Source organism: Cydia amplana, chromosome 14 (assembly GCF_948474715.1).
Source record: "Cydia amplana chromosome 14, ilCydAmpl1.1, whole genome shotgun sequence".
In the NCBI taxonomy this organism is placed as follows: Eukaryota; Metazoa; Arthropoda; class Insecta; order Lepidoptera; family Tortricidae; genus Cydia; species Cydia amplana.
This window is the reverse complement of record NC_086082.1, coordinates 17,377,320-17,397,966: the sequence shown is the minus strand read 5'-3', so window position 1 is coordinate 17,397,966 and position 20,647 is coordinate 17,377,320. Positions and strand designations below refer to the sequence as shown.

At 38.0% G+C, this 20,647-nt stretch overlaps 1 protein-coding gene and 2 long non-coding RNA genes across 4 annotated transcripts in view; 2 read left to right on the top strand and 1 right to left on the bottom strand.

Annotated features, from left to right (window-relative positions):
- The window catches only part of LOC134654266 (uncharacterized), a 290,346-nt gene that overhangs the window by 177,842 nt on the left and 91,857 nt on the right, over window positions 1-20,647 (top strand). The window contains exon 3 of one of the 2 annotated variants that reach the window (XR_010097321.1): window positions 17,508-17,534. The exons of the other annotated variant lie outside the window; for it this stretch is intronic. This is a non-coding gene — a long non-coding RNA (uncharacterized LOC134654266). Of the gene's footprint in view, window positions 1-17,507; window positions 17,535-20,647 lie in introns of those variants that run through there. 2 annotated transcript variants of the gene reach the window in all.
- Window positions 10,368-10,536, top strand: LOC134653867 (uncharacterized). Its single transcript, XR_010097291.1, has 2 exons — window positions 10,368-10,435; window positions 10,474-10,536. It is a non-coding gene; the product is annotated as an uncharacterized LOC134653867 (long non-coding RNA).
- Window positions 14,073-15,988, bottom strand: LOC134654289 (uncharacterized). Its single transcript, XM_063509756.1, has 2 exons — window positions 15,879-15,988; window positions 14,073-15,398 (listed from the first exon to the last, which is right to left on the bottom strand). The coding sequence occupies exons 1-2, from the start codon at window positions 15,918-15,920 to the stop codon at window positions 14,073-14,075; spliced, it is 1,368 nt and encodes a 455-aa protein (XP_063365826.1). The 5' UTR covers window positions 15,921-15,988.

Genomic DNA, 20,647 nt, shown 5'->3' with positions numbered 1-20,647 from the left:
GCCTGCCTTAGGCGTTTGAAATAACAATCTTATTATTTTTTTAATTTTAAATTTATAATGTATTTTTTGACGATCATGATGAGAAGATAAACATAATTTTGACGAATGTAGCAAATTTATAGTGTAATTTTCATCTTGAAATAAAGAAATCTAAATCTAATCTAATCATGAAATCTGAATGACTAATGCTTTGTGGGTTTACCGTCATTCAAAAATATCACTTCGCAAAATTTACGCCTTATTAAGCTCATGTCATCATGCCATCATGATTCACATGATTGAACCGTCTAGTCAAGTGTCGTAAACGCACATAAAAGTTAACTGCAATCTGATGGCTGATCAGGCGTCAATCGTTAACGTTATGGTAACGCGGTGATATGGTAAACGGTAGGTTAACTGCTTATCGCTTCGATAATGACAAGATAAAGCTAACGTTACTCTCTGGCAACGTAAATCTCCTGTAAGATGATGGCAATACCATTCAATAGGTAATAACCTATCTATCTACTATACCTAAGTAATAGGACCTGGGCTATAACCGCAGAAATCGAAGTTCGCAAATTGCGGGTATCTTTCTCTGTCAACTCTAAATACGGAGTAAAAGAGAAAGATCCCCCCAATTTGCGAATTTCCGTTTTCACGGTAGGCCCCCTGAGCGGCAAGGCGTGGCTTACAGACTGGAGGTCGTAGCTTCAAACCTCGACGTATACCATTGAGTTTAAAGATACGTATTTAAATTCGAATTTAAAGATACGTCAAAAACTTGCTAATGATACGATATGGATGGTAACGTTCTTGTTTGAAGAAACGTCACATTTAAAACACATACGTAATTTGCGATTCTTTCCAAAAAAACAAAAATAGTTTTTTCTATTACCTAAAAACATTCTTACCGAAATGGTTTTCGAATCTTTTAGAAGCATAAAATGTTATCAACTATTCACAGTATTCACTAAAGCGAAATTCTCATTTACAATAATAAATGTAGGTGTAGGTACCTCATACAGATCCTTTCAACCTCTCTGTTTATTTACATCTATTGCTGAGGCTGAGTGTACCAACCAACTTAACCAGTTAACCACATCAACCATCCATCAAGATCGCCGGGTCGTAGGTTCGAGTCCCGACAAAGGGCACGACTACTTTCTCCCTCCTCTCCAACCCATTCTAAACTCTATACATATAGTTATAGCCTTTCAAATCCATTGGCAAACTCACAATCATGCAGTTTAAGACCAATTGAGTTTAGACTTCTTTCCAAGCAAATTCTAACCTTAAAATAATTATATAATAGGCTTTCAAATCAATTGGCAAGGTAGTAAACTAGTATTCCATCTCAAAGTCATTCTAATTTGAACTGTATTTGGCACAGGTTAAGGTTGATTTCAGCTTGTATGTTTACACAAAGGGATTGAACTAAATTTCTCCTTTAAAAGTATAGCACGCGCTTGACTCACGAGTCTATTGTGCGGCGTGTGTTAGGGACAGCCTGTTCCTGTTCATTGTGGAACAAATATATGGGGTTCCTGTTCCAATTGTGGAACAAATTGTGTTGGAGCGTGACCGTGATGTCTGTGTCCAAATTATATATCCCTTGACAGCTTCCCCTGATATTAACGTTATCATTCATCATCATCATCATCATCATTTTAGCCTTCGGTCGCCCACTGCTGAGCATAGACACAGCATAGGCCTATCTTCGTGTACGCCACTTGTCCCGGTCCTGTGCTAGTCTCATCCAAAAGTGCCCCGCGATACTTCGAACGTCATCCACCCAACGCGCCAACGGACACCAGGCGGACGTTAACGTTAACTTAACACTTTAGCAGTAAATTAATCAGGGTGTGATTACGAATAAACACGAATTAAGAGTCTCACTATCCCGCTACCAATAAGACGCTCCCATACAATCCAAGTAACGCTCTCATTTTTAAACGATAAGCTGATGAAATTGCCATGAACATTTCATTGCTAAAAATTATTTTACAAAGAAAAACCGGCCAAGTGCGAGTCGGACTCGCATTCCAAGGGTTCCGTACATTAAGTCCGACTCACGCTTGACTGCACATTTCTAATAGGTTTTCCTATCATCTATAGGTAAAGAACTATTTTATGTATTTTTTCTAAATTTTAGACTAGTAGGTAGTTTCGGAGATAAGGGGGGAATGGTAATTTTTTGCCTATTTTCTTGAATAACTGCTAAAATATTTATCCTAAAATTATAAAAAATATATATTTAGGATTCATACAATGAGCTCTTTCATTTGATATATAAAACGGTATAGTTTGAAAAACTTTATTTTTTAATTTTCTCATTTACCCCCCAAAAATGGCCTCCATATTTAAAATTCATTTATTTACGTTACACGTCCATCTTTTGGTCACAAACTTACATATGTGTGCCAAATTTCAACTTAATTGGTCCAGTAGTTTCGGAGAAAATAGGCTGTGACAGACGGACGGGCAGACAGATGACGAGTGCTCCTACTAGGGTTCCGGTTTTTCCTTTTACGGAACCCTAAAAATGTTCTACTCGCTCTGAGTAGGAGTTTTGTCATAAATTTATTTGTAGGTAGGTACCTAATGTACTTGTTACAATTTCGTACGAGTAGATAGGTAATGTAATATCAGAGTTGTTTTCGTTGGCATTGTTTCTAAAATCTTGAAATGGGAACAACAAGGAACAAACATGTTACGATATTCATTTCATTTCGTTTTGTTTGTATTGCATTCGGAGCGATCTTTATTGTATCGTATAAACTTCCTATTATTCACAAACGACAATATACTTTGTACACGTCTTGAAGCAAATATACTCGATTTAAGAAAATGGGATGGAGGAAATATTTTTGTTGCCTATTTTCTTTGCATTGCATTGAAAAAAGAAATCGGAAAAGGGCTTAGTTAGATTTTAAGTGCCCTAATGTTATTAGTCGACTAGAGTAAATGCGTTACTTGGGATAAATGCGTGTATATACATATATATCTTCCAAACTAAACATAAAATAAAAACTATTACAGCAGTTAAAAGTTCGGTGACCATACTTCCAACATAAAGGCTTACAATCGTTCTAAAATGTTCCGTTTAGAAGATATTTTTAATAGACGCATTTATCCCGGTTGACCAATGACCATGCATCTTCTTCTTCTTCTTATTATACAGGGTGCTTCCTGTAACAGGAGCAATACATTAAACTAAAGGCTGTACTCCTCAAACTGACCAACATTTGTTCAGCAACTTTTAAAAATTATGAATCCTTTAGACTTCCTCTTTTTCATACAAAATAAATATTGCCTTCAATGTACGCTGACATCAGTGTGTTTGACGGACTTTGACGTTGCTTGTCACGCTTTAAACATAACAAAATTTGCAATACATTGCGTCTTAGAATAAACTTCAAAGACAAATGCTGAACAAATGTTGGTCAGTTTGTGGAGTACAGCCTACAGTTTAATTTATTGCTCCTGTTACAGGAAGCACCCTGTATACTTATATTATACTTAAAGTAATAGGTACATTTCGACAAGAAAAGTGGCAACATTGTAGTGTCGTCCCGTTTTCTTAGATTGATTTGAAAGGGATGACACTACAATGTTGCCACTTTTTAGTTTCTACAATTTTTTCTCGGATATACATGTATATATAGTATATTGTGCAAAATTGACAATTACATTTATAGTCATATTTAAACTGTACCCATACTATGAGTCACTGACAGTGTCAAATCTGACATATTTACACTAACGTCTTCGTAATAATTCACTTTCTATAAATCTCGCTCCTACTAATATGCGAGTACGAGCGAGATGCATAGAAAGTACTTAAGTTACGTTCTCGATAGCGTTTATGTCAGTGCCAAACTGGTGGTAGCCACACTGGACGGCAGTGAATCGGTCGGGAAACTTTACGAGTTACCCTTCCGCCTTCCTTTGTTTATTTCATGAATGTTTAGTTTCAATTTGTATTCGTTCTCCCTTTTGTGAGATTGTCTTTGAATATTTATACACGTGCATTTTGGCCTCGCAAATAATTCCGAGTTGACAAACAATTGAAAGCAAAAAAAAGACAATCTATGTCAGTCATCAAATATAATCTATCTAATACCTTTAAACGAGCAATTCTTGCATATTTATTTTTATTTATTTATTTATCTATATATACCTATATATTTCGGCGATCTCGGAAACGGCTCTAACGATTTCGATGAAATTTGGTATATGGGGGTTTTCGGGGGCAAAAAATCGATCTAGCTAGGTCTTATCTCTGGGAAAACGCTCATTTTTGAGTTTTTATGTTTACCGAGCAAAGCTCGGTCTCCCAGATATTGTTATTTTATGATATTACATACCTACATACTTTCTTTTTGGTCAGCCAGAGACATAAATGATTTAAATAAACTTGCTTGTTCCTGATTCGCTTGTTTCAATAGCACTGTTTTATTTTTGACAGTTTTAGTAGAAGATACGTTACGTTAATAACTTTAATTAGGCCGACCTTCACTGATCTGCCTAGGTACCGGATGAAACTTGCATTTTATGAAAGAAAATGTTCTTGATGAACATGAATAAAACAGGTTGCGTAAAGAAATGTGTTCCAGGCTATTTATAACTAATTTTTGAAAAAAGAACTTCAAATTTCACCGACTTGCCTACCGAATGAATTAAGTTCTAAGGGAAGGTATAGGTACGAGTACTTACATTGTACAATGTACAACATGAATCAGTTAAGTTGCCTATCTATTTCTGGTCACTATTTGTGGTTGCCGTGTCTAAACGTGAGTTGATAATATCAACTTGATATCGATAATTGTACTCATCTGCCTACTCTGGTATAGGGTTGCCTGCGAAAATCCGGTCACAATTAAGGGTTGCCAGGCTTTTAAATAAAATAAGAAGGGATGATTTTTTCGTTGTCTAAGTACCCACAATACAAGCCTTGAGCTTATTGTATAGGGCTTGGCTTAGTTGTTAGTGTAATAATGCACTATAATGTTTATTTATTTAAGTATTTTAATATCTGGGAGACCGAGCTTTGCTCTGAAAACGATATTATATCTCAAAAATGCGCGTTTTCCCAGAGATAAGACCTAGCTAGATCGAGTTTTCACCCCTGAAACCCATATAGCAAATTCCATAGAGAAATCCCCCATATAGAAATCGTTAGAGCCGTTTCCGAGATCCCCGAAATATACAAGAATTGTTCGTTTAAGGGTATATATAGATAAAAAAAATCCTTTCTAACCATCAAAAAATATCCTGTCATTTCCTTGATTTCAATTGGAAGCCAGATGTGCACCCGGCGGAACGTTTATAGCGCACAGCACTCCAGCATCAACCTCAACTCCGTAAAGCTTGTTTATGGGGCTGAAGTAATAGGGCTCCGGGCTGCGAGGGGCCCGGGCTGAGAGGGGCTCGGGCTGTGCAGATAATAGTTTACGACATTTGAACTGGAGGCCCCCCGGAAGACCTGATAAAACTGAACGACGAAGCTATCAAATGGATTAATTCTCTGGAGTTAGATTTATGATTTCTCTGTATCTGTTACGATTACGATTAAATAATAATTTGAACTGTGGTTGCCATTTACCAGTAAGTTTATGACTAGGATTCCTGTGTATTTATTTTGTTTTTTTTTGGTACCTACGAGTACTTACCGTAAGACAACCCAACTCAAGTCTCAAAACCTCCGAACTATTATCCAAAACGAACTTGAATATTTTCGTTCAGGTCTGTATATTATTAGAATGGCGCAATTCTGAGGCATATTTGACGACCGGTCTGGCCTAGTGGGTTCGTGACCCTGCCTATGAAGCCCCGGGCCGCGGGGTTCGAATCCCGCTATGGGCATTTATTTGTGTGATGGGCACGGAATCACAGATATTTAATTTTGTTCCTGTGAATAGGTTTTCTCTATGTATATGTATAAGTATGTATTTATCTATATAAGTATGTATATCGTCGCCTAGTATACCCACAGTACAGGCTTTGCTTAGTTTGGGGCTAGGTTGATCTGTGTAAGATTGTCCCAAATATTTATTTATTTATATAAATGAAAGTAAAAATTAAAAAGGCAACTTTAAAAAGAAGATTGTCAGTCAGTAATTAATTACGTGTTGAACTTGTGGACCTTAGTTTTTGTCACTATATTTGGATTACGGCAACAAATTCTCATAATTCACGTTAGAACAGCCTGGGTCCGGAGTCCGGACCCAGGCTTCGACGGTGATCGGAGATGACGTGATGCTTTCTATAGAATACTGAAGTGTCGGACGCCACGGCCCGGACCGAAAAAAAAATTACCTTTCCATAGAAAATGGACCACAGCCAAAATATATGAAAGCCAAATTTTTTTTCGCGATTTCGGGGTTGGTCCCATAGTAAAATTAGCTCAGTATAATCCTAAACCCTCCCTGGCAACGGGAATGCAGTTAATTATTAGCCACCCTGTATGGGAACCCCGGAATTTCATTAACAAAAGTTAAAAGTTTAAAAAATCATAACTCGAAAACTACGAAAAATCGGCTAATATACATGGGGTATATTCTGATAGCCTACGACGAGAGGAATCTAAAAAAAAATTTTGGACGTCAAGGTTTGGACCACCCTGTATATACAATTTAAAATTCAAATTTGTGTCTTAAGAATTAATATTACTTACATATTGCTTTCTAAACACAAAATGTGCAACTAAACAATGAAAATGACATAAATTTGTTGTTTACGAAGCTGAAGTAATGAAGCTTATAGATAGGGGATGAGGAAGAGGGTTGGCGCAGTATCTAATAGTTTACGATGTTTGCGCTTGCGGTTACTAATAGCAAGTAGGTAATAAATGTAATGTACTTACAGCTAAATCACGTATAGCGATTTGCGTGTATTTACATTACCTACTGTTAATCGTTGGCTTCGAGCGATTTCGTTATCAGTTCAGACTACATTAATTTTACATCCCTTTGGGCTCTTTACCATAAACTATTTAAGAGTCACATAAACCCGCCGCTATAAATCCGGTCCCATACAATGAAAGTTATTAACGTTCTCAATTTAAAACAACATGCTTAAATGACATGAAACTTTTACGAAACATACCTAGTTTAAATACTAAAAATGGTTATACAAAGAAAATAGACGTTTTGTTGTTGCCCCAGACCGTTTCAGCACGAGTCATCTTTTATTCTTTTGCTGGACCCTAGTCTTCTAAGTACGAGGGGCGTTCAAAATATTCTCAGTATTGATATCTTACGACCTCTTCTAAAATTTCTTTCGTTACTGGCCGCTAAGGTTTATTCATTGACATTAAAAAAAAGTATAATTCGAACCGAGATGGTCTTTTGTTTTTCTGCAATTGCTGAACAAACATGAACATCATGTGCGAATTGACAATGTTAACTAAATTAGAACATCGATGCGTGATAAAATTCTTGACAAAACAGGGTAAAAATCAAAAAACCATAAAAGAGGAAATGGATTGTATTTACCGTGAGTCTGCTCCTTCTTTATCTACCATTCAAAAGTGGTCAAGCGAGTTTAAACGCGGAAGGGAGAGTATTGAAGATGACCCTAGACCTGGCCGGCCTGTAGTAGCTACTTCACAAGAAAATATTGATAAAGTGGAAAAACTTATATTGGAAGATGGTCGAGTGAAGGTAAAATCTATAGCACAAGTAACCAATCTCTCTATTGGTACCGTACATGATATTATACATGACCATCTTAATATGTCAAAAGTAAGTGCAAGATGGGTTCCGCGAATGCTGACTCGGCTTCAAAAAGACATGCGTGTAGCTTGTTGTTCCGATTTTATTGACCTGTGCGGTGAAAATCCTGATGAGGTGCTGCAAAGAATAGTTACTGGAGATGAAACCTGGGTTCATCATTATGACCCAGAGAGTAAACAAGAGTCCATGCAGTGGCACATTAAAGCCCTTGCTACACGGTCGCCGACAAGCCTTCTAACCGTCTGACCTTGGTCTGTCCTTGGTCAGTTTTGGTCAAATTTTGTTGGAAACAACTGTCTACACGGTCCGTCCAAACCAAGGCCACACGGTCTGAGGGGCTTGTCGGCGACCGTGTAGCAAGGGCTTAAGGGTTCAGCTCATCCCAAGTAGTTCAAGGTCATCCCTTCAGCTGGCAAGGTCATGGCCACGATATTTTGGGATTGTGAAGGAGTATTACTAATCGATTATAAAGAAAAAGGTGTAAATATCACAGGACAGTACTACGCTAACATTCTACGTCAATTAAAGAATGTAATTAAAGAAAAGAGGCGAGGAAAGTTAACCAAAGGTATTCTGCTTCTGCATGACAACGCCCCCGTCCATACTGCTCATATTGCCAAGGCAGCTATTGTTGAATGTGGGTTTAAAACTGTTACTCACCCACCGTATAGTCCGGACTTAGCCCCCAGCGACTTCTTTTTGCTCCCCAATCTTAAAAAGGATCTGCGTGGAAATAAATTTTCTGACGATGAAGCATTGAAGGCGGCAGTGGAGGAGCATTTTTACACGAAAGATAAAAAATATTTTTACGAGGGATTAAAAAAAATAATTGATCGATCTTTTAAGTGTATGAACATAGGGGGGGAGTATATTGAAAAATAAAAATATCAAACTTTTCGTACTTGTTTGTTTTCATTCTCATACCGAGAATATTTTGAACACCCCTCGTACTTGGGTCTGAATGAGTATAAAACAATAGTACTACTGGTAGGACTAGGGGCCGTACTGACTACATACTCAATTTTTCGTTGGGCCTTAGGAGGATATGTAAGAAAGGTAACGTAATGCCTATAATATATATTATCGGCCACCATTATATTACTTACACAGTGAGCTCATTTGTCGACCCCACTTGATATGCATTACCGAAATTTAAGTCACATTAACTTCATAAAAGTATAGTTAACGAGAATCAATCAGTCCAAAATGATGGCTAAGTGTAGTCGGGGGCGTAATGTTCGAGAGTTACGACGGGACTCGTAACTTACGCACACGCGAAAACACAATTAAAGGGGTAAACTTGAGAGCAATGAACACGGTCATTTTCAATGGATTTTTAACACTTATGTATGTTATAAATAAATACCTACTTAACTAACATTCCAACTATTGCCTATTATTTGTATGCGGAGTCGATGGTAAACACAGTTGGATAGAAGTGAAATATTTAATGTATATTATTATAAAATTACATGTGACATAATGTTTACAATGAGAAAATTGCTGCCGAGTGACAAGTAAAACAAACACAGGCCTAGACATATTAAAATTTAAACTAGATTCTAAAAATGGCCAGCGTTATACTTCAACATTGCCTTAACATTTTACAAGTTGAGTTAACTAAATATATAGATTTTAAATATGGAATTGCAAGATTCAAAAACAAAACAAATGCTTCTGGGTCTCAGGAGGATAGTTAAATGAAATTATCAGGTGATCGAGCTGAAGTTTTATGCGCCTCACAAAGATACAGAATAGAATATAATTATCGTGTCTAACGTATAGCTGCGTCCACGTCATCGTCATCAGTTACTGAAGTAAGAAGGTGACTGCAGAACCATTTTATTTTGCTCTGAAGATATGTTTACCTTCTGTCTGTTTATCATTAAATGAATGTTTAAGTAGTTATAAGAAGAAATTGTAATATCATTATTTATGTTGAATTAATTACGTAGTTTAAGATTTAGTTGTAAATGTAAAAATGTGTAAATATTAGTATTTTAATCTCATTATGTAAATATGTAGAAATCTTGACTTGTAAAACAACCAATTTTACCAATAAATAAATAAATCAATCAATCAATCCGCTGACAACATTTATCAATCGGGATTATGTTATGACCTGTTCATAAGAATTGAGGTCACCCTACTTCCTTAAAAAAGCTCAGTTTTCCTGCGTATGATAGGAAATAATCTCAGCAAGTTACGATCACGTTGCGTTTTCATTTCGGCAGTTACTTCGCCACTTTATGCGATGCGGCGTTTGGATCTGTGCGTGTCGTGCAGTTGGAAATAAATAATGGGGTTTGGGGCATGGGGTGGCATTCGGTCGTAAAAAATATAATATTTATTTGATACTGATTTGACATTTAAGGTCAGTCCATTTCCAACCGCAGCTGCACTACTGTTCATTTTACTATGGAAATTGACAGTAACAGTGACGCGTTCAGTACCAGTAGTGCAGCTGCGGTCAGAAATGGAATGATACCCTTAGTCTACATCTCGCTAGCAACAGTACAGGCTATATTGAATCCTGAAAGGATCGGCCATACAGCTGCTCAAACACGGTAATGGTAAGTTATACGGAATCGCAGTGCCGTGCCCGTGAGTGTCACGATTTTATCACAGCCCTCCACACCGCCGAACCTTATAGACCGCGAGCCACGAACAGATTTCCATGACCAATCGCCTCCCGGGCGATAACTCGTATATCATTGGTTAACGGCTATGTATGATGATCCCTCATGGACGTCAGCTGCTGCTCCGTTGGTGGGTTGAGGAATGGCAGCCACCGAAACATGTAAAAAAATAAAATAAATTTTGTCATCGCCTCCCGTTTGATACTTTGTCAGAAGATAGTTTAGATGTTATTATAAATAAAAAAAACCGTCAGCCGGTTGTATAGCGGTGGAAAAACTGTCAACTACTTGCATAAACATGTAAAAAATAAGCACTGTACCTTTTTATTATAGTAATAACTAAATCATGAAACTTTGCATGTAGGATTTCATCAGGCATTTCAATAAACGCCTTACGGATTTGCGGATATAAATGGTAGGCGCATATTTTTTACATGTTTATGCATCTGACGGACTTTCCACCGCGATACAACCGGCTGACTATTTTTTTAATTCATGATAGCATATACTTATAAACTATCATATGACAAAGTATCAAGCGGGAGGCGATGACGGACGATATTTTGCTCCTCGCCCGCGGTCTATTATGGCAAAATATGTTTGATGGAATTAAAAAAGTCATGCTGAATAACTTATACTATGGGAGCAACTCCAAAACGGGAAAAAAGTCAACTGTTTTATAATTCATGCATGAAACAAATTTATAAAGCAAACAGATTTCAAAGTTCTTCGTTCGTCCTAAAGTTGTTCAGTATGAGCTAGATATTTACATCGTAGTACCAATATAGGCAAAGATGTAGCCAAGGGTTGCTAAAATAGGTACGTGTGAGATTCACTACAAATAAAGACAAATCAATGTCTAATCAAGATCAGATTTTGAAAGTCGAATTCCACTCGAGCTCTTTTGACCGTGATAGAACATTATGAAATATCTTTTCCTTATTTTGTTTCGGAAGTATGAAGCTGCCATCCGAGATATCAAAACACGATTTGTTTTTCATAATTTCCATATTTTGTTGATAAGTAACTCTGTAAAAAGAGTGGGAAAATATTTGTTTAAAAATACTTTTGTAAGCTCTCAACGTAACTGAAGTAGGTACCTACTCCTATTATAAATTTCATTCGATTGATTCGATAGCGTGACGTGACGTATGTACTTCCGCGTTTGCCTAAGTGTCATTTTGTATGGGAGTTTCCAAAACGTCCCGCTTGGCGCGCTGTTCAAGATCCCATACAAAAATCCCAAACGCGAACGCTCGTCACACTACTACTAGGTATCGACTAAAATATAGGTATATTTTACACTAGGGATTCAGAATGCCGATGCCGCTCAATATCTTATTTGTTATTTACAAAGATAGGTAAATAGGAAACAGATAACTCACAAATGGAATTTCCCCGCGGTTTGAGTTTAGAAACAATTCACTTATTAAATAAAAGGATTCCTCTTCCTTTGGAAAGTTCCCAGGCAATTAAATCAATGATATTAATGAGATTTCATCGAAACTTTCCTTTGATCAAATAATTTGGAAGATTTAAATGGAATCATTTTAAATTATTTAAGTAAGTAAGTACCTACATGGTACCTACTTACATTTTAACTACCTACATAATATAATAGGATACTTAATTTAATAGGTAATAAGTAGGTAGGTACATACATACTCAAACTCAAACGCGGAAATGCTAAAAATTACGAGCCAAAATGTTTACGAACGAAGATTTAAGTTTTACAACCTGAGTCAAAAATCTAGACTTAAGTATATCGTCCGGGATAATATGGACCGGATATATGGATGGATATAAATATTATATTTTAATATTGTGCCCAGTTTTTGACGGCGCATTAGTAGGGTAGATAGTGTGATAGATAACAAAACAACCACGTTACCTGTTTGGTATCAGTGTTATTATGTATGTTTAAAGAAAAGAAAGGTTTTAAGTTTTAACACTTAAAAACGATAATAAAGGCACGAACGATTGTTTTAAAATGGGCTTTTATGACACGGCCGTAAATACAATCTTTACAATCAAATAGTTAAATTACAATCTTTACAATCTCCCGCGATTAACCTAACGTTCTTAATATTTTAATTGTTTTTTTTCTGGCAGGTAAGTAACTGACAGGTAAGTATTCTTTTTGTAATTTTATTGAAAGCGTCAGACTATTAATTTCCCATTTGTGCACAATTTATAGGTATATTTAGTTTAGGTAATTTAGGTACAATCGAAATAGTTATTTTCGATACAAGTGCGAAAAAGAGGAAATTCGAAACGAGTGGCGATAAATTAAAACACGACCGAAGGGAGTGTTTTAAATCGACACGAGTTGCGAATTACCTATTCGCACGTGTATCGAACAACGTTTTACAGTACATATGGCACTTTAAAGTTTCGACATACGCAGGAAAAGTGCTATTTTACGCACTAGTGCGGAAAAGTAGCCCCATATGTACTGTAAACTCATTTACCGTCGTATTCTCGCACAGTAAAATAACCTATATGCTCAAACTATTAATTTGTCAATATGATGTCATACATAATGTTATTACCTACACAGTTGTTAAGCGTGCATGGCAAAAAAAACCAACCCAAGCTCAATTCAAATTAAAATATACTAGGCACATTACACTGCAAAAATAAAGAGTCGCCACAATACATTATACAAGTTATTACGAACCGACTATTTCATTTGGCGGGCAGACAACACCGCTAGCGTAACTAACACGAAACTAATTTGAACTGAACGCCGTGAGCAATAGAGCTCAAATTATATTTATGTCCGTGTGAATGTGTTATCTCAGAACACCGCGTGGCTTGCGCGTGTAGTAGTAAGCTGTAAACACGTGCTGGGGTGCGCAGGTAGCGCTAGCAAACTTAGCTAAATATGGTGGCTCCAAAATACGGCGACATTTTTTCACTTTTTACGTAGTATATTGTTGATAATTTTAACGTTTGCGTATCAAAGCTAAAGGACAATATGTATAATGAAAATAATACGTTTTTTTTTAGTTAAATGATTGTAGTTTTAATTTTTAGTGATAATTTGTAAAATACGTGTAAGTAAACAATATTAATAAAAAAAATTGTCCACGTATTTTGGGGCACCAACTACCATGTACTTTTTACTCATTTTTTTTGTCTTGTGTTTGTGTATTGTATAGTATTTGATCATCTATTTCCAGCTTTTTGACGAAGAGAAAGATAATATAAGATTCAAGATTTCATCAGTCCCTACATATAATATTAAGCTAGGTAGTTATCAGAGCAATTGTGAGATGTTAGTACTAAGTATCTTTCTTTAAATATATTGATTTTTTATACAAATGTTAAATTTAATATGCAATACATTTTGACCTGTGCTGTGTAATGTCAATCGTATGTGTTTATTTTTCGTGAGGTTCCATTATTAAACTAGACCAATTTTAATAAGACCTAGCTAGACTCGACGGCGGTCTCTCAGTTTGTTTCGGCACCTTTTGGTCGCAGCTGGTTAATTACTAAGCGCCACTTGCACCATCCCTCTAATCCGGGTTAACCGGTTAATCCGTTAACCCCGGATTAGAGGGATGGTGCAAGTAACCAGTATCAAATTGTACTGGTAACCATGGTAATTCCAATGAAAAAGTGAATGGTGCAAGTGGCCCTAAGGGATTTAGGAGGAATGTGATTAATGAAATAAGAGTCATATTCAAGTAGGTACATATTTATTTAATTACTCATCGACAATAGTTGACTCGTCAAAGTCACTCGCTTCACTAACGTCACCTTGAGAATCTTCAGATTCAGATGCGGATGCCGCTTCTCCCTCACTCTCGTCCTGCAAACAGGCTATGTATTCAAATCCAGTGTCAAAGTACTCCAAATATTCTTCTTCTTTCTTAATTACTGTGTCGCAGGTATTGCGCCATGTTTCACCAGTTATTTTTTCAACACCATGGCGAATAATTTTTTCCGTGTAAGCTACATCATAGTCGACAGTAACGATGTCGTTTTTAACGGTGTCCCATATGTTCAATATGGCGTTGAGTTCTGGATGGTGCGGAGGCAGACGCAGTACTTCGAATCCTTTACTCTCGATGTAGGTATCGATTTTGTATGTAGTAAATGCGCTTTTGTGCTTTTTTATCAAGTCGTATAACTCAATTTGGCGTAAGTTTCTTTCGAAAGGTATGTTCTTGGACGACAGCCATTCTTCCATTTGAGATGTATCTGCATGCATCGTCGGCAGTGTCTCCACGAAAATGTTGTCGAATGATGTGTTGTCTAACACTATCACAGAACGATCCGGTAAATTTGGTAGCAACTTTTCATCCAGCCATTTTTGGTAAAATTCAAAGTTCTTCTTTGCATACTCATCTCCGTTAATTGTATTAGCTTGGTAAAGTAAACAAGCGTTCTCAATGAACCCATCTGAAGTTCCCGCGTGTGCTAAAACATACCTGGCTACGTGTGCGGCTCGTGAGCCAGACTTAACATTTTTCGTCGTGACGTAACTTTCGTCAGTATAGACAATAGGCCGACCTTGGGAGCGGTATTCAGTTATTTTTTTCAAATATTGCAATCTGCACATTTGGACGTCATGTCGCTCAATCAAAACTTTCCTACCAGTGTCTGACTTAGTCCACGTGTAGCCCACTTTCAATAATAACTTACGAATCGTGGCTAGGCAGGCATCGTAACCGATTTGTTCATTTAAGGTCTGTCTCACATGTGTTAATGTCGGTATTCGTTTACGTATAACATAAGAATTACGTATTGAGCTTCGTATGGTATAAGCTATACGTTCGTTGATATCTACTTTACCGGGTCTTTTTTGTCTGTTTTTGAGTGGCGCTGGAAATTTAGCAGATCCATTGGCAAGGTTTCTTTCTTCTTGTAATATTTTCTGTACTGTTCTTGGACTTGTGCCCGTTGCTTCCGCGGTGCGCTTGGATATGTTGCGCAAATGTGACAAATCACAATGTGGTTCTTTATAAAGTTCCGTGAACTTATATTCTTCTTTTAGAAAGTGGAAAACTTTAGCGATCATAGCACGACCCTGTAATAAACAACAAAGTACTATTATTAATAACACATTTTTTCTACAAGCTTTTATTAACCTTTTGAACGCCAAACGGCGCGTCCATTTGCCGTGCCACTGACGCCACGGAGATAAAATTTAGTTTTGTGAATAAATAATGCCAAACTAAAAGTGGGGTGTTTTTCAGTATCAAAAAACGATCGACGTCAAATGCCGTCTTTGGCGTCGTTGTCACGATTTTGCGTTGACGTCATATGCCGTCTGGGGCGTTCAAAAGGTTAATATTATTTAAATTTACCCCTTACTGCATGTAATAAAAAATATTTGTTGAAATTTGAACTTTCATAGCTCTCAATAGAGTTCAATATCATATCCGCCATATATGGCTTCGTATGCGGTAAAGGGTTGACACCTAATTAACCAAATATTCAACAACAAATCATTTTGGGTCATTGCGCCAAGTAAACTAAACATCTAATACAAAAAAAAATGCCTCACCTCTGCGGGAACAATTCTTCTCCGTTTTCTCTCACTTGCCATGCTGTCGGTACTTTATACACAATTTAGACGCGAATATTTCGGCACCTGCAACCCCACCGGCGTTTCAGCCGACACTGATCGGTGATCGCCCGTACGTAAGTACGCACACATACAGAATGTACATCTATGTTCGTTGAGTTAGTTCACTCACACAGACACCTACAGCCCGTTTCCTTGAAACAAAATATCCGCACACGCGCAATGCTACCGACGGCCGCTACATTCCAAAAATAACCTTATCGCACCGTATTAAAACTTATTTTAATTTATCTCCCTTCTTCGGAGTTGTTTAAAAGTCGATCGCTTAAACGCGTCGTCATTATTTTCCGGTTCGCAAACCCAAGCTAAGTAAACATGAGTCCTATTTGTTTGGCATAAGGTTGCGATTATTAGAGCTACTAAAAATCGGTGATATTATAACTTGGTACATTGCAAAGCGTGGATCTGAGGTCCTAGTCCTACTAGGTGTTGCCTCTCTGTCGCACTTGTTCACTTGTGTGTCAATTCGTACGTAAGTGTGGCAGGGAGGCAACACGTCGAACGTGGTTGGCAGTAGGCCCTCTGGCAATCGGTAATTGGGTTCCGTGGATGGCGGTAATTATGACCCTCATTAGGGACCCGTAAAAAGGTTCGTGGAGATAAATCACGCGCCTTCGACCTCCAAATTTTCCTAAGTGTAGTGCGAAGTGGGTAATGTTTGCATAATATTACCTACCCACCTCGCATTTAGGGTTGCCCATTTGCCAGATCGAAAGCCGCTATTATCGGGAAAAAATATAAATTTTTCGGGATTTTGGGCCTTAAGTCGGGAAAAAACCTATCAAATTGTATTAAAAACAACGATATTTTACATTATTGGCACTGCGTCAGCTGCTCTGCCCAATCTCGCCACGCGCGCCCCGCGCGCGCGCTGACGGGCTCGACGCGGGTCGCTTGCTCGCTCGACGACAGTTCGGAACTTGAAATGATTGTTTTATAACGTGAAGCTGTTTTTCGGGACAATTTTCACTTTGTCGGGAATCGGGAACACATGCTAAAAATCGGGAGAATCCCGCCGAATCCCGACCATCTGGCAACCCTACTCGCACTACACTTAGGTTGGGTGTATCTGTATAATATACATAATTACATATGTATTTCAGACCTAATATGGAATATAACTTTTATTACTTATAGTATTCTTCAAACTAGTTCAAACAGCATACGGGTACGGTGACAGATGCCATTTACATACAATTTAATTTATAACTTTAATCATGTTTAGCTTTATTGCTAAGCTATTTAGCTTATTTATATAAACAAACAAATTTTAATCGAGGTTTTTTGATAAATTCCTTTATAAAATATGTCGGTAAGTATATGTAAGTATGTACTTATATAGGGGTTTATCCTTCCAATTTCGTCGGAAACTCATAATTCTTAAAACAATTCACCTAAAAAGAAAGGGAGATAACAGAATAAGCATGGGGTGGGAAACATGGCAGTCAGTTTGCCTCGGGCGAGGCAAGTCGGAAACTCGGTAATAAGTCGAGGTACAAAAGCGGCCAAGTGCGAGTCGGACTCGCCCATGAAGGGTTCCGTATTTAGGGGATTTATGACGTATTAAAAAAAACCTGCTTACTAGATGTCGTTCAAACCAATTTTCGGTGGAAGTTTGCATGGTAATGTACATCATATATTTTTTTTTAGTTTTATCATTCTCTTCTGTTAGAAGTTACAGGGGGACGACGACACATTTTACCACTTTGGAAGTGTCTCACGCGCAAACTATTCAGTTTAGAAAAATACCTATCCATAGATACCCCATAACCCCACACGTATGGGCTTGATGAAAAAAAACCGGCCAAGTGCGAGTCCGACTCGCGCACGGAGGGTTCCGCACCATCAACAAAAAATAAGGCAAAACAAGCAAAAAAATAAGCAAAAAAACGGTCACCCATCCAAGTACTGACCCCGCCCGACATTGCTTAACTTCGGTCAAAAATCACGCTTGTTGTATGGGAGGCCCCACTCAAATCTTTATTTTATTCTGTTTTTAGTATTTGTTGTTATAGCGGCAACAGAAATACATCATCTGTGAAAATTTCAACTGTCTAAGCTATCACGGTTCGTGAGATACAGCCTGGTGACAGACGGACGGACGGACAGCGGAGTCTTAGTAATAGGGTCCCGTTTTTTTACCCCTTGGGTACGGAACCCTAAAAACAGACAGACAGACAGACAGACAGACAGACAGACAGACAGACAGGCAGGCAGGCAGGCAGGCAGGCAGACAAAATCACCGTTGTATGAAATTCCATCTCACCCCAATTACGAGGGACTACGGGGTGAGGTGGGATTTCCTGTTTATCGTCAAAAGGCCCCAGTACACAATGGGCCAGCGCCGGCCACTCCAAGGGACGCATTTATGCGTTAGAGGGAGCAAGTGATATTGCTATCTCATTCTACCGTATGGCTGCGTTCGATGGCCCATTCTGTACTGGGGCCTAAAGTTATGAAATAGTTCCATTTATAAAATAAAAACTAAAATAAAATAAAAACGAATATACAAACGTCCGGAACACTTATTATACACACCATTCAGTTTGCATACTTATGTAAAAATAAAATGTTATCGAGGTTTGAATGTCAGTTTTGCCCCTACTCACTCCATTTTACGGTATGTTAGGTAATATGTATTTCTCAGAACTAAACCACAACGAATGAACTTAAATGCCTATAAGTAGGACAGTTCAGTCAAGTGTAACTACGGGTGCACACATCATTATTACCTATTAGACTTATATCGACCGGGATATGAACTGTGATTGCCTTTTGTATCCGTAAGTACCCGTGTTTTGTTTGTACCTAGGTACTAACCCTGAATCATTCAAAAGTTCAAAACTGTTATTACTACCTATTAAATATGTCCCATAGCTCTTATGTCAGTGAATTAAGAACTGCGGGACATATTTATGAGTGTTAAGTTATTATGCACCCACATTTTTACACTTGACGTACTTTACTACTTCATGATTTAGTTGAACTACTGGCTTATGTTACTTTTGAACTATACTGTCTGTATTCTATTCTAAGTACTGTGGCTGACAAAAGTGACAAAACTGACGAACCGGATCAATTAATAAACTCTTTCCCAAGAAAGGGAAGCAAAGCCCAAGTTATTGCAGGGCTCAGGCCCTTGTATCGACAATGTTCATTTGATAAAAGTTTTGATGGCCTGACGCCTGGCAACTGTGTATTTTCTCGTATCGTTCGTTTGCTTATTTTCTTTAGCAGTGAGACGTTTGTATCGGCTGTTTTAATAATTGGGTTGCGTAGCGCAGATCAAAATAGGTCAAACATTTCTGGATTTATTATGAAATTATTAAATACGGAAAAAAGTAGGTGTCCAAACGAAAACCGATGTCTCTGTTGTTTATTAACGACCACCATGTAACACCAAGCCGGTCGGAGCGACACGGCCCGGTCACGACCCGGTCTAACGTGAGTAATCTTTTAGAACAATGGCTTATCGAAATTAGTGTGGTTTCCCTACAATGTACTCCTTCGAAGAGCGAGTAAATATCAAAGGATAATTTGAACATAACTTCCAAGAATTTCATTGGTTCAAAGCTAGGATTGGAACCCACAACCTCGTTTCAGAGAACCAGTTGCAAATTGTTTAAACACAGTTGATTGGTGTTGACTATCCCTCAGCGCACATCTTGGTCATCATTGTTTGGCGATTTGTAAACCTTAATGCAACGAGATAAGATTCACTATTTGCCAGTTATAGTCCCCGTCGACAAAGGGTGCTATTCAAGACGCTTACCAAACAAACGGCAACCGAAATTAGTACCCTAGACTAGAGATAAAATTTTGTTTGTATCTGGGGCCCGTTTCTCAAAAGCTTGTAACTTTGTAATACAAGCGGATGTCATTTTTGCCAGCTTTTGTTTGAAAGGGACTTCCACTTGTATTACAAGTTACAAGCTTTTGAGTAACAGGCCCCTGGTATTCAACGTGTATTTCTGCTAACGTGCGTTAAGCATCCACATCATTAAGCCTTGCGTTCAAAAACCAACTTCTTACAATTAAACATGGTTGATTAATGCTATCCCACGTTTTAAACCATAGCCATTAGGCGCGGCATGGGGCATGGCCCTCGAGATCACGTTGTTAAGTTGGAAGGTTTCAGAATTTGACTCCCCCTCGTTAGCTTTATAAATGGGAATGTGTACTGTATAAACTCGAGAGAAATAGAACTCGTCGCTGATTAATTTTCTTTGTTGCGAGTTGTTTCCAATTTAGTTCTACAGGGACCGAGCTACACGAATTCCGCGTGCGGTAAAGCTATTCTAGTTCATTTGTAAGTAGTTAAGAACTTCATTTATCACTCAATTATAAAACATGGTTCCAGCAATGTGGCGTTTAACTTCCAGAGATGACTAAGGATTAAGGATGACTCACGTTAGACCGAGCCGACCGGGCCGTGTCCGGGCCGGAGCTTCCGGCGCTTACTTTTCTATGACAGATGATCACGTGATGCTTTCCATAGAAAACGAAGCTCCGGAAGCTCCGGCCCGGACACGGCCCGGTCTAACGTGAGTCATCCTTTAGGGGGCGTCAAGCGTGTACGTAGCTCCAGCTTTGTGCCCTTAACCCTTAAAACGTTTATGTCCCTTTTTTAGTACAGGTACTAATTGCGGCGCCAAGTTTAAACACTATGTGCGGGCTAGAAAAGGAAG